Source organism: Pundamilia nyererei, unplaced genomic scaffold (genome assembly GCF_000239375.1).
Source record: "Pundamilia nyererei isolate P.nyererei 1_Seehausen unplaced genomic scaffold, PunNye1.0 scaffold00544, whole genome shotgun sequence".
Taxonomy (NCBI): Eukaryota; Metazoa; Chordata; class Actinopteri; order Cichliformes; family Cichlidae; genus Pundamilia; species Pundamilia nyererei.
The window spans coordinates 36,987-53,404 of NW_005187945.1; the positions used below are offsets into that span (position 1 = coordinate 36,987).

The window sequence follows — 16,418 nt, forward strand, 5'->3', positions numbered from 1 at the left end:
TTGAATACAGCGTCTGCTTTTATTTACAGTGTGAAACATCTGCAACATCAGCCAGTATAAGACTGCTGCTACATCATCACTGAGTTTGCCACTGTTTTTAAATACTCCCATTAAATTATATAGCGGCAACTTTCGGTCCTTCTTTGCCGCTTCTGCAGGACGTAAAGTTTCTGACTCGTGCTCTTGTTAAGTCGCTTGGATGTCTTCCAGTAGCAAAAAACGAGGCGAAGGAAAAAAGGGGCAAAACATTTATTTTCCATACAAATCGAAAGGTACAAAACAAATGCCTCTGGTGGGAGCTCCGTTTATATTCCCTTTATGTTACAACAAAAAATAACATTAAAACGGCGACGGTCAGAAAACTGTTGCTCCACGTCCTGCTTCCTTACCTAACCTTTTACCCACACCCCTCTGCATGCGGGCCAAATACACACCCCTTTTACGACATCTATCAACACTTTACAACAACAACAACAGACTAACAAAGCAGGATTAATTTATGGAGCACAACATATTACATTATAACATAAAATGATCAAGATTATAATAGAAACTTAAAGATCATGACAAATACTTAAATATGGCATGACGCAACTGAGTAAAATATTGGCCTGGACTTGGCTCCAACAAATTATATTTGTAACTAAAGCAAGTTTAATAATTTGCATCATTGACAGACATTCAAGGTGCATCGGAAACACTAGAAAAATACGACTAACATGAATTAAAGCTTAAACAAAACTGGACTCATATGGCAGAGAAATCTTACCTTCAACAGGTGTGAGAGCGAAAAGCAGCATAAAGGTGAGCTTTAAAGCTGAGAGAGACACACTGAACCTAAACTCTGCTACATCCATCTACAGTGAGTGTGAGACAGACGCTGACTGACAGCAGCTGATAAATACCAGTCTGTCTCTCTCTCCCTCCGCCCACTTCGCAACAATTTTAAAGCGCTTATTTTTTTTGTCCCAGGCGCCCCCTGCCCCCTGTATTTACCTGTTTCCAGGTGCCATTAATAATAATAATAATAATAATAATAATAATAATAATAATAATAACACAAGATTGCATAAGTGTTAGCAGGAATTTTAGTGCCAGAAAAACAGGAGGTTTTCTGCAACAGTAAAGGAAGCCTGAAAAACTCCAAGTCAAGTGACGGGAAATTCCTATTAATTACTGTCTGCTTGTTTACAGTAAACAGTAAAAAGTTCACAGCCCACAAAAGTCAAAAGCAGCAGTTAGTTCCTCTTTATTTCACACACTGCTGTTGTGCAGCAAGAGTTGCACAACAGCTGAATGACAGAGAAGAAACAGCTCACCTGTTCAGACAGGAGCTTAATTAGCTGATCGTCACCACCATTCTCTTCATGGAGACGAGAAAAAATTATAAAACAGGCTGTTTTCTTCAGTAACATGAAGGAAGGAAGCACTTCATGTGAGTCTGAGTCTGAAAGTGAAAATAAAATAAGAAGAAGGAGCAGTGGCTTCCTGCTGACGTGCGTTTAGTTTCTATTTTTTTCTACTCCCGCTTTTAAACATGTTTTAAAGTTTTAGTTATTCTAACTGTGTTTCCAGCGTAATAATCTTAATCCACACACATATTAATTTTCTTTACATCTTATCCAGTTCAGGGACCTGGTTCAGGGGAATTCAGAGAGAGGGTGGATGGAGTGAAGCTGATGACACAAGAGTGAAAGGTCTACACATCTACACCCACACTGTAGTGGGTAGGTGTAGATACTCACAGCCAAAAGTCAAAGACAAAATTCAGCCTTAAACCAGGGCGATTTTAGCCCATTCAAAATGAATCAAAGCACCCCCAAAGATTTCTTACTTTTTTTGACAATATCTGCTGTTTGTGTGACACACTACTAAAAATATAAAAAGCATTCAGTACTTGGTTGAGACGTAACATTTTAACAAAAAAAGTATAGATACCCCCCACACCCCCAAACCCCCCACATCCCAAATGGTTTGTTCCAGAGTTGCCTCCATTTTTATAATTTTTTTTAATCAATATTTTGCGCATTTGTACATTTCAAGGACTCTATTTTTGGAGTGTAATTTGTATGTATCTGTATTATATTATACATACACATTAAAAGTGAATCTCTGTCCAAAAAAATGCACTCAGTTTACTTCTTACTCATCATCATCTTACAGCATCATTCATCATTTTCCCCCTGTAATGAAGGTTAGGATATGTATTTTTTTCTATTCCAATCCATTCTTCTTTTGCAGCATTTAAATAACCTTGATCAGATTTGATGGTTTTGTTACAGACTGTGAAAAAGTGTTTTGCTTTTCTTTCACAAATATGGGAATTAAATTGTGTTAAAATGTACAAAACAGTGATGTCATGTTTTGAGACGAGGACCCAGGCACAGAGAGACTTGGCAAATTTAAGAATCTTATGATTTAATAAAGAAATTTGCAGACTTGCACAGAGATGGTAAAATTATGATGACTGATAGCAGAGATGAGGACAACAGACGATGAGGACAGAGAGGAACAGGGGTTTAAATACACCAAGGAAACAGGCAAAGAGAACTCGGGACAACTGGAGACATTTAAGGATGCAGGGACTGACAGAGACAGGGAAGAAGTGTCATTGTGACGAGTAAAGTTTATCTTGCCTGGCTGGGCAGCTCTCTGGGTGCTCACTTTTTAAAAAAAAGTGATCTTTGCAAACATTTCTGGCACAACTTCACCTGTTTCCAAGATACATGGATGAAAAAATCACAATGCAGGAACTCCAGCAACACTTAAAGGGAAAAGGAACAACTCCACTGTCCACTTTTAAAACACGTCTTAAAACCCATTTTTACTCTTTGGCTTATGACACAGTCTGACCCTGATTTTATTTTTTTTAATCTAATGTGCTGATTTTATTGTTTTAAATGTGTGTGGGTTTTTTTTTATATATGTATGTTTTACTTATCTTATATTATTATTACTATTTTTCTCATTTTTTTTTAACATGCTCAATGTATCATGTTTGGCATGTCAAGTGTACAGCACTTTGTGTTCAGCTGGTGGCTGATCTGAAAGCGCTATATAAATAAATTGCTTGCTTGCTTACTGACTGACCAACGCCTTCCGGCTGTGACCTTGACCCTGATGAAGGCCACAACATGAAAATACGTTGGTCAGTCAATAAAGTTGTTCGTCTTCCTCCAAAAAGTGATCCTTAAAAAAATGACCAAAGATCATATTTAATCTCCATGCTTTCTGAATGTTTTTCAGACTTTTTCTTTGAACACTGGCTGCTTTTTCACTTATTTTTCAGGCCAGTTCTTGTAAGCGGTATAGTCACAGGAATGTTTTTGTCTCTTAAGCAATACTGATCTATGAAGGGTCCCAGCATGAAAAAGGGATCTAACTCAAGGGATGAACCAGTGTTTTGACTAAAAAAGACAAACAGACAACAAAGAACCAATTTAAATAGCATGTTTAGGCATTTTGTTACTAGCAACCTGTAAAACAAACGCCCAAAAACAAGCAAACAAAAAAAAATTGTTCCCAGTTTTATAGCTGAATCTATGATGAATCACCAAGGGTAGCACTGTTTATCAGGAATAAAGCTGTATTTTTGCACCAACAAGCTATTTTGTAAAAATACTATATTATTTAGCATGGTGTGCAGTGTTCTTCAAAAAAATATCTGAAACAATCTGAAAGGAATGTTCTCTGGAACATCAATAAGTGCCATTGCCGGATGGTGTGTTGCTGTGTCTCCCAGCACAGTCTGAGGAGCATGGAGCTGATTCCAGCAGACAGACAGTTACTCTAGGAAAGCTGGACAGGGAAATAGAAGGTCCTTAACCCATCAGCAGGACCATTACCTGCTCCTTTGTGCAAGGAGGAACAGGAGGAGCACTCCCAGAGCTACAGAATGACCTCAAGGAGGACACTGATATGAATGTCTCTGACCAAACAGTCCAAAACAGATTTCATGATGGTGGCCTGAGGGGCTGACGCCCTCTAGTGGGCCTGTGCCTATTAACTGGCACTGTGGAGCTCAACTGACATTTGCCTTAGGATACCAGAATTAGCATGGTTTGGAGTAGCCATGGAGAACGTTATGCTGCCTGTAACATCATTCAGCATAACCGGTTTTGTGGTCGGTCATCGATGGTCTGTGGAGGTATATCCATGCAGGCAGGAACATGCCCTGATGCTGTCCAGCATTCATACAAGCACATGGGGGGCCATACAAACTACTGAGTACCATTTTTAGATGATGCAATGAAATGTCAGCCTACCACATATTTTTTCTGCTTTGATTTTTAGGTTGTTCTTTGTAGTTTTATCATTTTCATTTCCATCAAACAATCATTTAGTCCCTAATGCATTACCCAGTCCACATGAGAGTAGATATCCAGCATCATCTTTGGTCTGTCACAACTGTAGGTCTCTCACTTTCCAACATCCAAAGATGCTCTGCATTCAGATCTGGTGACTGGAGGCCATTGGAGTGTTTTCCAGTCTTCTGTTGTCTACTTTTGGTGAGTCCATGTGAAATGTAGTCTTAGTTTCTTGTTCTTAGCTGAAAGGTGGGGTCCCCAGAGTGGTCTTCTGCTCCGGTAGCCTATCTACTTCAAGGTCAGGTGTGTTGTGCTTTCAGAGATGCTCTTCTGCAGTAGCTTCTTTGTAATGAACAGTCAGGTGAGTTAATTTCCTGCTCACTGGATATTTTCTCAATGTTTGCTGTCTTGACCGTGTCTACGTGCCTAAATGCTTTGAGTTGTTGCTGATGTATTTGGCTGATTAGATATTTGGATTACTGTGACTAGCTGTGGAAGAGGTGTACCTAATAAAGTGGCTGCTGAATGTATGTAGCTGACTTTATTGGACTGTACAGTAATTGGTCCGATGTTCTCAGGTTGTATATATTTTCCTTATCTCTTTTCTGATAAATATAGTTTCACATGTTTTACTTAAACTTTTCATCAGTTTTGTAAAGTTTCAGAAAATCCTTCAGATCTGATTTTTGTTTCTGAAAATATGTTACTCTACAGGACGCCTACATTTTTGCAGAACTCTCTCTAAAGTCAGAAAGGTTTTGAGAAAAAAGTGTGGTGAAAGGTTTTTCTCTATTCATTATAGAGTTGAAGTCAATTATTGAATGTTCATTTGGCAATTTGTTTAGTATCTTCTGCACAGGCGAGTCTGTGTTATGAAAAATGCCCTGACTGTTTTGAGAACTGCATGAAGAGTGGTGAGATTGGCAAATCGACTGAATTGTCCAAATCTGAACATCTTCAGCTCGGCCTTCTGTCGTTCTGTCAGCGCCATCGTCTCCAAACCATAAATCATAGCAGGCTTCACTACCACCTCATGAACCTTCCCTTTCACTCTTGCTGCTCTCCTTCTGCCACAACTCAAACCTAAAACTCATCATCCCCCAAAACAACATGAGCAACAATATCATATTTTTAATCATGATATTTATTTATTTATTTATTTTGTAGTTGTGATTTTAAACAAACAAACACACATGTCACCACTCAAGTGCTTGAAACTTCAAAAACACAAAGAAATCCAATTTTGGAAATTACCACTAGGGGGCAGAGTCTATCAGCCTTCAGTTAATCCAAAACGCTGCAGCAAGAGTCCTGACAGGGACTAGAAAGAGAGAGCATATTTCTCCTGTTTTGGCTTCCCTTCATTGGCTTCCTGTTAAATCCAGAATTGAATTCAAAATCCTGCTCCTCACATACAAGGTCTTAAATAATCAGGCCCCATCTTATCTCAATGACCTTGTAGTACCATATCACCCTATTAGAGCACTTCGCTCTTGCTCTGCAGGCCTACTTGTTGTTCCTAGAGTATTTAAAAGTAGAATGGGAGGGAGAGCCTTCAGTTTTCAGGCCCCTCTTCTATGGAACCAGCTTCCAGTTTGGATTCAGGAGACAGACACTATCTCTACTTTCAAGATTAGGCTTAAAACTTTCCTTTTTGCTAAAGCATATAGTTAGGGCTGGACCAGGTGACCCTGAATCCTCCCTTAGTAATGCTGCAATAGGTGTAGGCTGCCGGGGGATTCCCATGATGCATTGAGTTTTTCCTTTCCAGTCACCTTTCTCACTCACTATGTATTAACAGACCTCTCTGCATTAAATCATATCTGTTATTAACCTCTGTCTCTCTTCCACAGCATGTCTTTATCCTGTCTTCCTTCTCTCACCCCAACCGGTCGCAGCAGATGGCCCCGCCCCTCCCTGAGCTTGGTTCTCTCTGTATATTGTATGATCTACTGTACAATATAAAGCGCCTTGAGGAGACTGTTGTTGTGATTTGGCATTATAAAAATAAAATTGAATTGAATTGAATTAGAGTCATTTTCCATTTCAGAATGGTGCCACACTGTGAAACGATGATTATAGGTGAAGATTTCACAGATTGTAGTTTCACCTGAAAAGTTTTTTTTTTTTGTATTATTGTAGAGTCTTTACCTTACAGTATATAAAGCACATTAAAGCAACTGCTGTTGCTGTGATTTGGATGTAAAAATAAAATTAAAAAATTACAATTAAAAAGTGAAGCTAGCTTGTGCCTCATTAAAGTCTCCTGCCGTCTCAGCCTTTTATCTTTTACTAGAAAAAATACTTCAGACGTGGGCGCGAATGGTGACTTTATACTGTCAAAATCAATGCGACTCTTAGAAATGACCTCAATAGATGTGAGGTTGCAGAGCTCGCCTTTTAATGTAAATAAATGAACTTATAATTAAATCTTGTACTGTGTTAGTTTTTAATCACATGACATTAGAGTCAAGCAAGAAATAGTTTTTAAATATTTGTTTTGTTTTTGTCTTAAAATGTCGCACAAGCTGAGGTTTCAGACTGAAACTGTGTTTGCACTTTCATTCAGTAAACTGGTTCTTTGCTCTGACAGACCACCAAATTAAAATGGAAGGACAACATTTATATTTACATATCTTATTTATTTAGACCACAGATTTGCTCTTTTTAAAGTAAATATAAACAACTTTATGACAAAATAATTCATCATCTTTGAGGGCTGCAGTGAGCTACAGGGAAAGTACAAGAAACTTATATTCACCTGACTATCATATGACAGACTCAGGGTTAAATAATAAAACAACAGAAGCTTGGCACCTGAAAAAACTGGAAACAATGCAATAGAAAAACAGCTTTGTCATGACTTGCTTTCATTAGTATGATTACAAGATAGTTCTAGGACACGTGGATTGAGTTTCCTCTCACATGGAGAAGCCTGGGGCAAACAAGTGGATGAGTCAGTGTTTGCGGGAAAGTACAAAGCATAAATTCAGTGATTTAAAGATATAAATGGTAAAATTGAAGAAGTTTTAAATGCAGTTGAAACAATGATTAAATGAAAACCACATTTCTAAAAACCTGATTAAAATTAGAGCCTGACAGGATCTGTTGATGAGCTCTGAGTATCTGAATGAAATCAGATACAGTGGAAAGAAGGAACAGGAAGTGAGCTAATCATGAGTAAATTAGTGGGAAGTCCCTGTCTGCTCAGTTTCTATAAACAGATCCACACATAATAAACATATTAAGGAACTTTCACTTGTACACGTGAAAGCAGAAACTGTAATGAGAAATTGCAAGGGACTGGCTCAGTCGGGTAATTCTGGAGTACATTTTCCAGTTTTCTATTTTCCGAGCTTCATTCATAGCAGTAGAACAGGTTACTCAATACACCGCTGAAAAACAGAAACTGAGCACTCTGTCATTCACTTCTTCAACTGCCAAGCTGGAAGTGTTTGTTTGTTATTCATGAGTTATATTAAAAAATTAATTTAAAAAAAATCACAAGCAAAAAAATGACAAAAAGAATAAACAATAAATAGTTTAAGAACAAAAGTCTATGATTTTACAGCAGTGCATGCAAAACAAATGCGTCTTCAGCTGCAGCAGGACTCGGCTCAGTTTACATTTACAGTTTTTATACATGAAGACGAAACAAAAATAGATCCCAGCACAGACTCTGATGTCTCCGCTCAGCTGGCTGCTGGTTTGATTGTTGAATAGAAAGTTGCTTCAGAATCTGTTTCTGCTAAAGACACAAAGATGCAAACTGTTAAACTACTAACAACATGCAGACATTAAAGTTCAACTACACTTCATCACATGCTATACATTTTTAAAACATCTACTTACAGTGACACCAGGCAGGGAACAGATGTGTGGGCTTTCTTTGTTTCACGCTTCATTTTTCAGTGACTCTCACACAGTATGAAGGGGGTGTCCCCGCCCCCTTAAAATATAACTGCCTCTACATTCAGCGCTGAAGTGTTGCAGTGAATCAGTACTCACCTGTAGTAATGGGCAATTCTTTATAATGAATACTTTTACTGTAAGCACTGCATACATTTTGATGCTAAAACATTTTTAACATTATTATTAAGGAAGATCTTTGTGTACCAATAATAGGAAATGCAGTAAGTCTTTACATTTAAAAGAATCTCTGTGATGGTACAGGACACAGCAGTCATTTATAAGCCACTTTTCTCTGTTTCTGTCACTAAGACACGTCATGGCCTGGTAGAGGAACCAAATGCAAGGCGCTGAGGGAGGCTGAGCAATGACCAGAAAGTAAAGTTAGTACTCCATGTGAAAAATCCCTAAAATGCATTTAAAGGAGAGAGGACAGAGTTCAGCCTGTCTTATATGGAAAATGGACGCAATGATGCAGTGAAACGTGCAAACATAGAATCACAGTATATTAGGCAATGAAAGCTTGTACAGGTCTTACAAAGTTGAAGGTTGTGTTATTCCTCAACACAGCCTGAACTCTGCAGCGTTCTTGTTTCTTTACGTCATCTTCAGGAATAGTTCTCCGGGCTTCTTGAAGGACATTCAAAGCTCTTCTTTAGATGTTGTCTACCTTTATATGATCCCGTACTTCAACAATGTTGAGGCCTGGGCTCAGGGAGGCGAGTCCATGACTGACAGTGTTTCTTTGAGTGTTTTTCTAACACTCTGTTTCTAATGCATTGTCAGTGTTTGGGATCATTGCCATGCTGAAAAATGAAGTTGCTGCCTTTGAGATGCTTTTCAGACGTTGTGGATCAAAACCTGATGGTATTTTTTCTGTATTCATAATTTCAGCAGTTTTGACAAGATCTCCAAAACACTGGCTGAAGTGAAATGAAAAACCGTGAGGAAGCTTTACAGGTGGCTGTAGACACTCACTGTACCTCTCTCACGACCTCCACTGTACATACTGATGACAGTTTGAACCAAATATTTTAATTTGGGATTCACTCCATCACTTCCTGTTTTCCTACCTTAAGAATGGGTTCTTGATGGCAGCCCTACCACTTAACACCAATTCTGATGAGGCATCAGTAAATGTGCAGAGATTTCCAAGATTTTCGGCTAATGGTTCTTTGGGAAGCATCGTGTTGGTGCAAAAATGCTGTGTTTCTCAAACTGTGTTATCTTTGGCATTTTTGTAGAATCTGATGACAAAATGGGAATATTTATGTGCAACAAAGATGCAATTAAAAATGTGTTCTTTGCTAATCCTTTATGTGTTGACACATCAGTGGGTTAGGTTCCTTATACTTCAGTGATTAATAGTTGAGTTAAGTAGCTTAACAAATAAAAAACACATTCCCCTAAAAAAATTAAAGTAAATAAAAAATAAAAAAGAGTGAAAAAGCAGCCAGTGTCCAAAAGAAATATTTGAAAGGCCTTCAGAAAGCCTGGAGAACTACTGCTCAAGACCACTTTGAGAAAGATTACAGGGAAGTCTGACCCCTTGGAAACCAAATATAAAAAAATTAGGTTAGCTCAGGACTTTTGCACAGCACTGTATACTATCTTGCCACACTGTGTCATATTGTGACTTTAAATCGGGGCCCTAAATATCAAATATGAGTAGTCTCTCCTCATGGTAGGGGGGACTAAGATGCAACGAGAGCAGCATAGGAGAATGTAATGAGCAATGCCCATAGACCAGGCAGAAGTAAACCCGGAGAAACTAAACATAGTAACATTTAAATAGAAACCAAAAGTCATTAAACGCAACAATCTGGGAACACAACAGATTTTGATGATATTTTTATTACTCATGGGTGCTCTCTGTCTGGTTTTTATCCCCCCGACCACAAGTGAAACCACATTTTTAGAACTCTCTGAACCCCCTGTGAGCCACCCACCTGTATTTGTTTCTTTCTATGTTTAGTTATCGTTTGTATCTTATTATGTGCTGATACTCCACTGACTCTATAAATCATTAACAAAATGAAACTTGTTCGTGTGCTTCCTTGATAACGACTGATACTCTTGTGTCATTAAACAATGAGGTCGTAGTTTCATGCAGACGCTACGTTTACACTTGACTCAAAGATCAAAGAAGTTTCACTCATGACCAGATAACATAGCACAAATAAAGTCTTTATAACTATCCACAAAAGGGAAAAACTGAGGTAATATAAATAACATACATATGCTTCAGGCTCTTGTGTACGTGTGGGAAAAGAGCTCTGCATGTGTTTTTACCTTTGTCACTCTTTGGCTGCACTTCCGGTACGATGGTGACATCAGTGTAGGAAACATCAGGGTCAGTTTCACCTGCAGCACAACACTTCTCACTGTTAAACATCTCCTTGGAAATATGATTTTCGACCATAAAACAAACATGTAAAAAGTTAAACATATAGCTCTCTGCTACATGTAATCGATCTCATTTATATAGTTTGTTCGGTTAAATCACTAAATATAGATCAGCTTAGTAAAGAGAGAACATCACAGAAAACCATTTGTAACGTAAATCCTGCTGTTGATTCATCAAAATTAGATTCTTAAAGCTGTAGCGCTCTTCCAGGTTTTTGTCTTCAGTGACCTGCTTTTACATGACACTCTCTGTTTTACCAGGAAACATCTGCTGCTTTTTTATGCTGTCTCCCAACAATGAGCTCTCAGCGATGCATAAACTCCTGCAGATACAGACGAGGAAGTTCAGTTAAGGCTTGCAGTGTGAGCAGGAAGCTGGACTACCCGAAAGAAACCCACACAGGGAGAACATGTGCAGTCTTTACATAAACCTGTAAAAGTGTGGGGGAGGGTTTGATAGTTTCATAGTTTAATACTACAAGTATTATTTTTGGTCTTACAGTTATGTCTAAACACACCAGAACCAACAACGATGATTGTGTTTTTTCACACAGGCCCTCTGTTTTGACCTAAATCAAACAAATACAACATAAACGGTTTCTGTGCAGCGAGTTTCAACACTTTCATCATACAAATAGTGACTAAACAGAGATCAGATCTGCAGTGAGCTCATGAAACACAAAGACATACCAAGGAGATCGAACAGCTGATAACACAGAAGAACATGTAAGACACGATGCACTCATACTTTTTTACGTTAGTCGCACCACTGTGTTTTAAGTATATCAGCTCATGTATGTACCGGCCTGTGTTAAAACCATGTCTGGTGCCAACAATTGACCCAAAATCTTCAATCAGAAAGGGGAAGATATGAACAAAGCGAAAGTACATGGCTTTTGCAAAATAACCACAACGAAATGCAGCAAAACACATTTTTGATGTGGAAAATAATAACTAAGAATCATATCAACACTCAGCAAAATCAAAAATAGTCCAATGACTAGCCCAGTTTCATTACAGCCCTTCTAATAAAGTGTTCGTTAAGTGTATATAAACAGTACACATAAGAAATATTTACAAAAAAGCAAAGATCATTTTAAATTGATTTAATCACATTTTTAAAATGTGCATTTATATTTATATTGTGAGCAAAAGATGTCTTCTTTTTTTAAGTTCAAAAATAAATTTGGGAGGATCTAAAACCTGAAAGATTGTTCTTTTATCTTTTGAAAGGCAAAGTTAATTGGTCTGCTAGAAATGAATAGAAACTATGCGGGAAATGACGCTCTCAGTCACCTTTGTTTAGACTGTATCATAATTTTTAAGATGTTTTATTGGTTGTTAAGCTTAAGAGTGTAAAAGCTAGCACCAAGATTTAAAAAAGGCATCAAAGACACTGTTTACGTCCGATCACTTTTTAAGTTTCAATATTCTCATTTTACTAAATAAAGAGCCACAAAGGTTCAGTTTGCAGGGATGCGCTGATACTTGCATGCGATGACTACGCACATATAATTTTCTTCTGGAAATTTGCATAATCTGACTCTTTGAAACTGCATGGTGTTATCTGATGTGACACAACCCTCCCAGAAATGCCATCCAGGGGAAAATAATCGACTAAATCAAGTACGCGGTTCTGCTGCTGTGACAGCCGAAAGAACAACAGATAAACTTACTCTTTATCGCCACGCTGAAAAACTAACAGTTAATCTCTTTGAAACTTATAATATAATCTTAATATGTACATAGTTTCATAAAGTAAAGTACCTTAATTTATTGGGAACTTAGGGCACTCTAACCAGCAGTGCACTTTTGGATTTTAGCGGCGGGATTCTGTATGAGAAATTGAACGATATAAACTGTGTGTTTACAGTAACTAAAGAATATGACTGTAAGTGCAAAGCTGTGGCTAACAGATATACTTCAAAAACAGACTGACCTTTGTGGTTCCTCCAGAGGCAGAACAGCAGCACCAGCACAACCAACACCACAGCCAGCGAGAGGCAGACACCCACCACAGGAAGCACAACATACATAGGAGGGGAGTGAAAAGATTTGGGTCGCCCAGCTTAAACACAATAGAAAACAGAAACCACAGTTTGTTCTTGATGCAAACGCAACAACAAGTTTGGGCTATCGCGTTGGTAGACTGTGATCTCTGTGCTACGCTCAAATAAAAGCACCAACAAATGTGGAAACAGAAGTTATATCTGCTGTGTGAAAAAGTTTGTTTCCTTTTTACTTTTCAGTCTTCTCACCTTTGACAGACAGCCAGCTGTCCGGTGATTCTCCGCTACCAGAGATGGTACACTTGTAGAAACCTTCATCAGACTTTGAAACTTTGAGGATGGTCATGATTCCTGTAGAGCTGTTCCTGATGAGGAGGCCATCTTTATAAAATTCAGCTGGGAGGTTGATAAAAGAAGTCTGTTTAACCATGCAGCACAGAGTTGCAGCATCGCCCTCCTGCAGAGGATGGACCGGACTCTCCAGGATCACAGAGCCTCCTGAACAACAGCATGACAGAAATGATCAATTAGTTGGTTTTAATATGGCTCAAAGCTTCAGTTAAAAAAAAAACAAACTGAAATCAAACATAGTCAATCCAAACTATCCTTCTTCCTTAAACCAAGACATAGTCCAGATCAGATAAGCTCAAAATGGAAAAAAACTTCCTCCTCAACATCTGGCATGTTTGAATGAATTCAGCTATTTCAGCCATTCAGATGCCATTTTAAGTTACTACTGCATTTAACAGCTTTTCATTTCATTACACGTAGCGATAAATTTCACTAATGTATCCTTTTTGTTTACCGAGCTAGATTTTTAGTTCTAAATATTAATTTGCATTTTTATCCAAACATTTTAACTGGCAGGGCATACGTTTTAGGTCAATAATTTATAACTTTTTGTTCATAATTTTAGCTAGCTCCAGCATTTCATCTAATTATTGATTATGCGAAGCTATGGTATTAGCTCAAAGCTTTAACTGTTAGCCATGCTTGGAATAAGCTTTGTCCATGCACTAATATCTAAATGACCCTTATTGCAATACTTTAATCCAAACCCATTAGAGTCTGCCATTAGATTTTCTGCTAATTTCTTTAGCTAACTGCAGGTGTTGAGTTACCCTTTACATGTTTCTCCTAGTTACTCCAGAACTGCACCCTCTGGTTAGCATGCTTGTACCCCATGATACAAGTTTTTGTTTATTTTGAACTAAATGATTTATGCTAAGCTAACAGGGTGCAGGTTCTAGCTTCATATTAGATATTTAAAGAAGTAAAACAATAATAATGCTCTTTTCTGTATTTTAGCAAAAGTCTGTTTTTTGAATCTGCTTGTTTGCTATCAGGAGGCCACAGTCAGGATTAATATCAGACAATGGATAAGAAGTCATTTGGCTGGAAAACATAAATGAGGTTTGTAGCTGTTTCAACAAATCCTCATGTCAGGCTTCTCATGGTGCATATTTAATATTTAATATCACATTATCAGTCTGTAATAACACAACATTAACATAAAGTGACCCACTATAACGGTTACTGGTTGGATTTCCCTGAAATTTGATGCATTAATTTAAATGCTCTCAGTCCACTCGGTGACATTTTCTATTAGGTTCAAATCTGTGTTGATTGGTGCTTAATTCTAATTAGAAATTTTTCTCTATTTTAATATGCTAAACTTCATAAACCTGCTGAACATCCCACCCGCATGTTGGTGTCATATTTCAATCAAAACTCTGCAATGAGAACTATCTGTAATCCATAGATCCATAAATCCAAATGACGCCTTCTTCAATTTAGTACTTAAACTCACCAGTCACAGTGATGTTGACAGCTTCACTGCAGGCTCCAGCTCCAGAGTCACACCAGTACAATCCACTGTCTGATGGGTAAGCATCTTGAAGGAAGCAGTTTGATTCATTTTTTGCACCCCAGTGTTTGGAACACTCTTCATTTGTTTTTGTTGACGTGTTTCTCTTTATTGTCCAGTTAGAGTTTTTAAGCTCTCCACAGCTCAGTGTAACAGACTCGTACCTGAAGAACTGAGATCTGTTGGGAAAGATACTCAAAGTGGCTGAAAGAAACAGAGAAAGAAACAACAAACAGAAAGGTGAAAAACAACTAAATACTTTTACAATAACAGATATAAGGTTTGAGCTATAAGGTAGCCACCACCACCTAAAACTGAGTCTAGCTGCTCTTGAAGCTGCTGTAGCATCTGTTCTGTGAAAATTCTCTACCAAACACTGATGAGAAGGTGCTTCCCTCCATTGTCGTGGGTGAAAGAAAACCAAATGAGTGTAGAGTATTTGCAATTAATAATGCTAAATGGTTTCCACCAGTTGCTGTTTCATGAAACAACAATGCACTGTAAAATCAAAAGAAACACAACTGACACCATTTGTCTCCTCTTTGCAGCTCTGTTACGTGACATATGTAATGAAAGCTTCACATATTACCCACAAAACAGATACATCTGCATCTCCTGTTACAAGGTTTCATATGAAACACATGTGGGGTTTTTGAACGATGCACTTTATGGGTGAATATGTGATCTGTATCAGGATGTCAGAGTGCAAATACGGTTTTATGCCCTAATTAAATGCTCAGCTGCAATTCTTTTTATTTTGTCTATGTCTATTGTATTATTTACCTCATGAGCACATCAATAATTAATTAGCATTTGCTTAATTTCACTTCATTATCTGAAAACAACTTCATAGGTAAATTAACTCAAATTAATAAAATATGAAGCAAAACTTCTGTAGTTAGAAACTACATTAAAATACTGAAGCTTTAAACTGAACACAGATAGCAATAAAATGTAAGAAGTTTAGCAACAATGAGGCAACTTTTTGCTTGTAAAAGTTGCTCAGTTTTGCAAGATGGTTTAACGATTATAAAGTAACAATTACCTTGTAATATCAAATAATCACAAAGCTTGCAGTTTATTGTAAAGTATGTTTGAATTCATGTGAATACAAAAACTTGATTTCTCTTTAATGTTATGAAAAGATCAAAGGCTGAACTATTAATCCATCTGTTCATTAAAGCCAAAAGCTAAAGCCCACACACAGACTCACTGGAGACTTGACACATTCTAGTACTCACCCATAATTGTGCACAGAGCTGTGATCTCCATGCTGCTTGGCTGGTGTTCGACTCTCAGACTGAAGAGTTTCGGAGGGGCTGCATCACACCTCAGTGCTGACTTAGTGAAAAAGACAATTATGCAGGATGTATGTCACAGTTTTATTTTTGAAACCACAAATGCAAAATGTTTACGTTCTTCACCCTGAAGACCTGAAGTATATTAATAATGTATTAGACCTGAATCAAAACAGCCCTGAGATTCATGCAGAAAAACTTAAATCTTGCATAACAATCTTCAAACATTGCATAAAACTTAGAGAAGAAATGTAATTATTTTGATGTCTGGACGTATGTTACTGTTATATTAAAGTTGCATTTGTTGATTTGTGCAGTTTGCACATGCAAGTTGCAAAAGAAGTTTCATGTCACAAGACTTTGGAATTGAGTCAGGTTACTGGCAGGATTTTGGTAAGAAAAGCAGATATCCCCTAAAGTTTTTTTTGTTTTTCAATAATGGCACAACTAAAAGCATTTCCCTCAGCGCCCCCAAAAACTCCAGATTTGACTTGATTAGGTAACTGTAACGCAGGGTTTGCCAGCAAAATTCCCAGAGCGCCTGGCTTGATGAGGCTCACTATCACAAGTGATACTTTGGGCACCTTTTCCATTCAATCAAAACTTAAGACTTTTGTTTTCT

The 16,418-nt window shown here is 37.7% G+C and overlaps 2 protein-coding genes across 4 annotated transcripts in view; both read right to left on the bottom strand.

The window, feature by feature from the left end:
* The window catches only part of LOC102203333 (myelin-oligodendrocyte glycoprotein-like), a 2,921-nt gene extending 2,054 nt beyond the window's left edge, over positions 1-867 (bottom strand). The window contains exon 1 of the mRNA XM_005754326.1: positions 770-867. Coding sequence (XP_005754383.1) covers positions 770-857 — 88 coding nt within the window. The 5' untranslated portion in view covers positions 858-867. The remainder of the gene's footprint in view (positions 1-769) is intronic.
* Positions 868-7,905: 7,038 nt separating this feature from the next.
* Positions 7,906-15,847, bottom strand: LOC102203620 (low affinity immunoglobulin gamma Fc region receptor II-c-like). 3 transcript variants are annotated; one of them, XM_005754328.1, is made up of 6 exons: positions 15,740-15,847; positions 14,442-14,702; positions 12,881-13,129; positions 12,562-12,690; positions 10,509-10,580; positions 7,906-8,052 (listed from the first exon to the last, which is right to left on the bottom strand). In XM_005754328.1, the coding sequence occupies exons 1-6, from the start codon at positions 15,768-15,770 to the stop codon at positions 8,000-8,002; spliced, it is 795 nt and encodes a 264-aa protein (XP_005754385.1). In that variant the 5' UTR covers positions 15,771-15,847; the 3' UTR covers positions 7,906-7,999. The 3 variants fall into 3 exon arrangements, with proteins under 3 accessions (XP_005754385.1, XP_005754384.1, XP_013763289.1); XM_005754327.1 differs by having other exon boundaries at positions 7,906-8,055; XM_013907835.1 differs by lacking the exon at positions 7,906-8,052 and having other exon boundaries at positions 9,752-10,580.
* Positions 15,848-16,418: the final 571 nt, after the last annotated feature.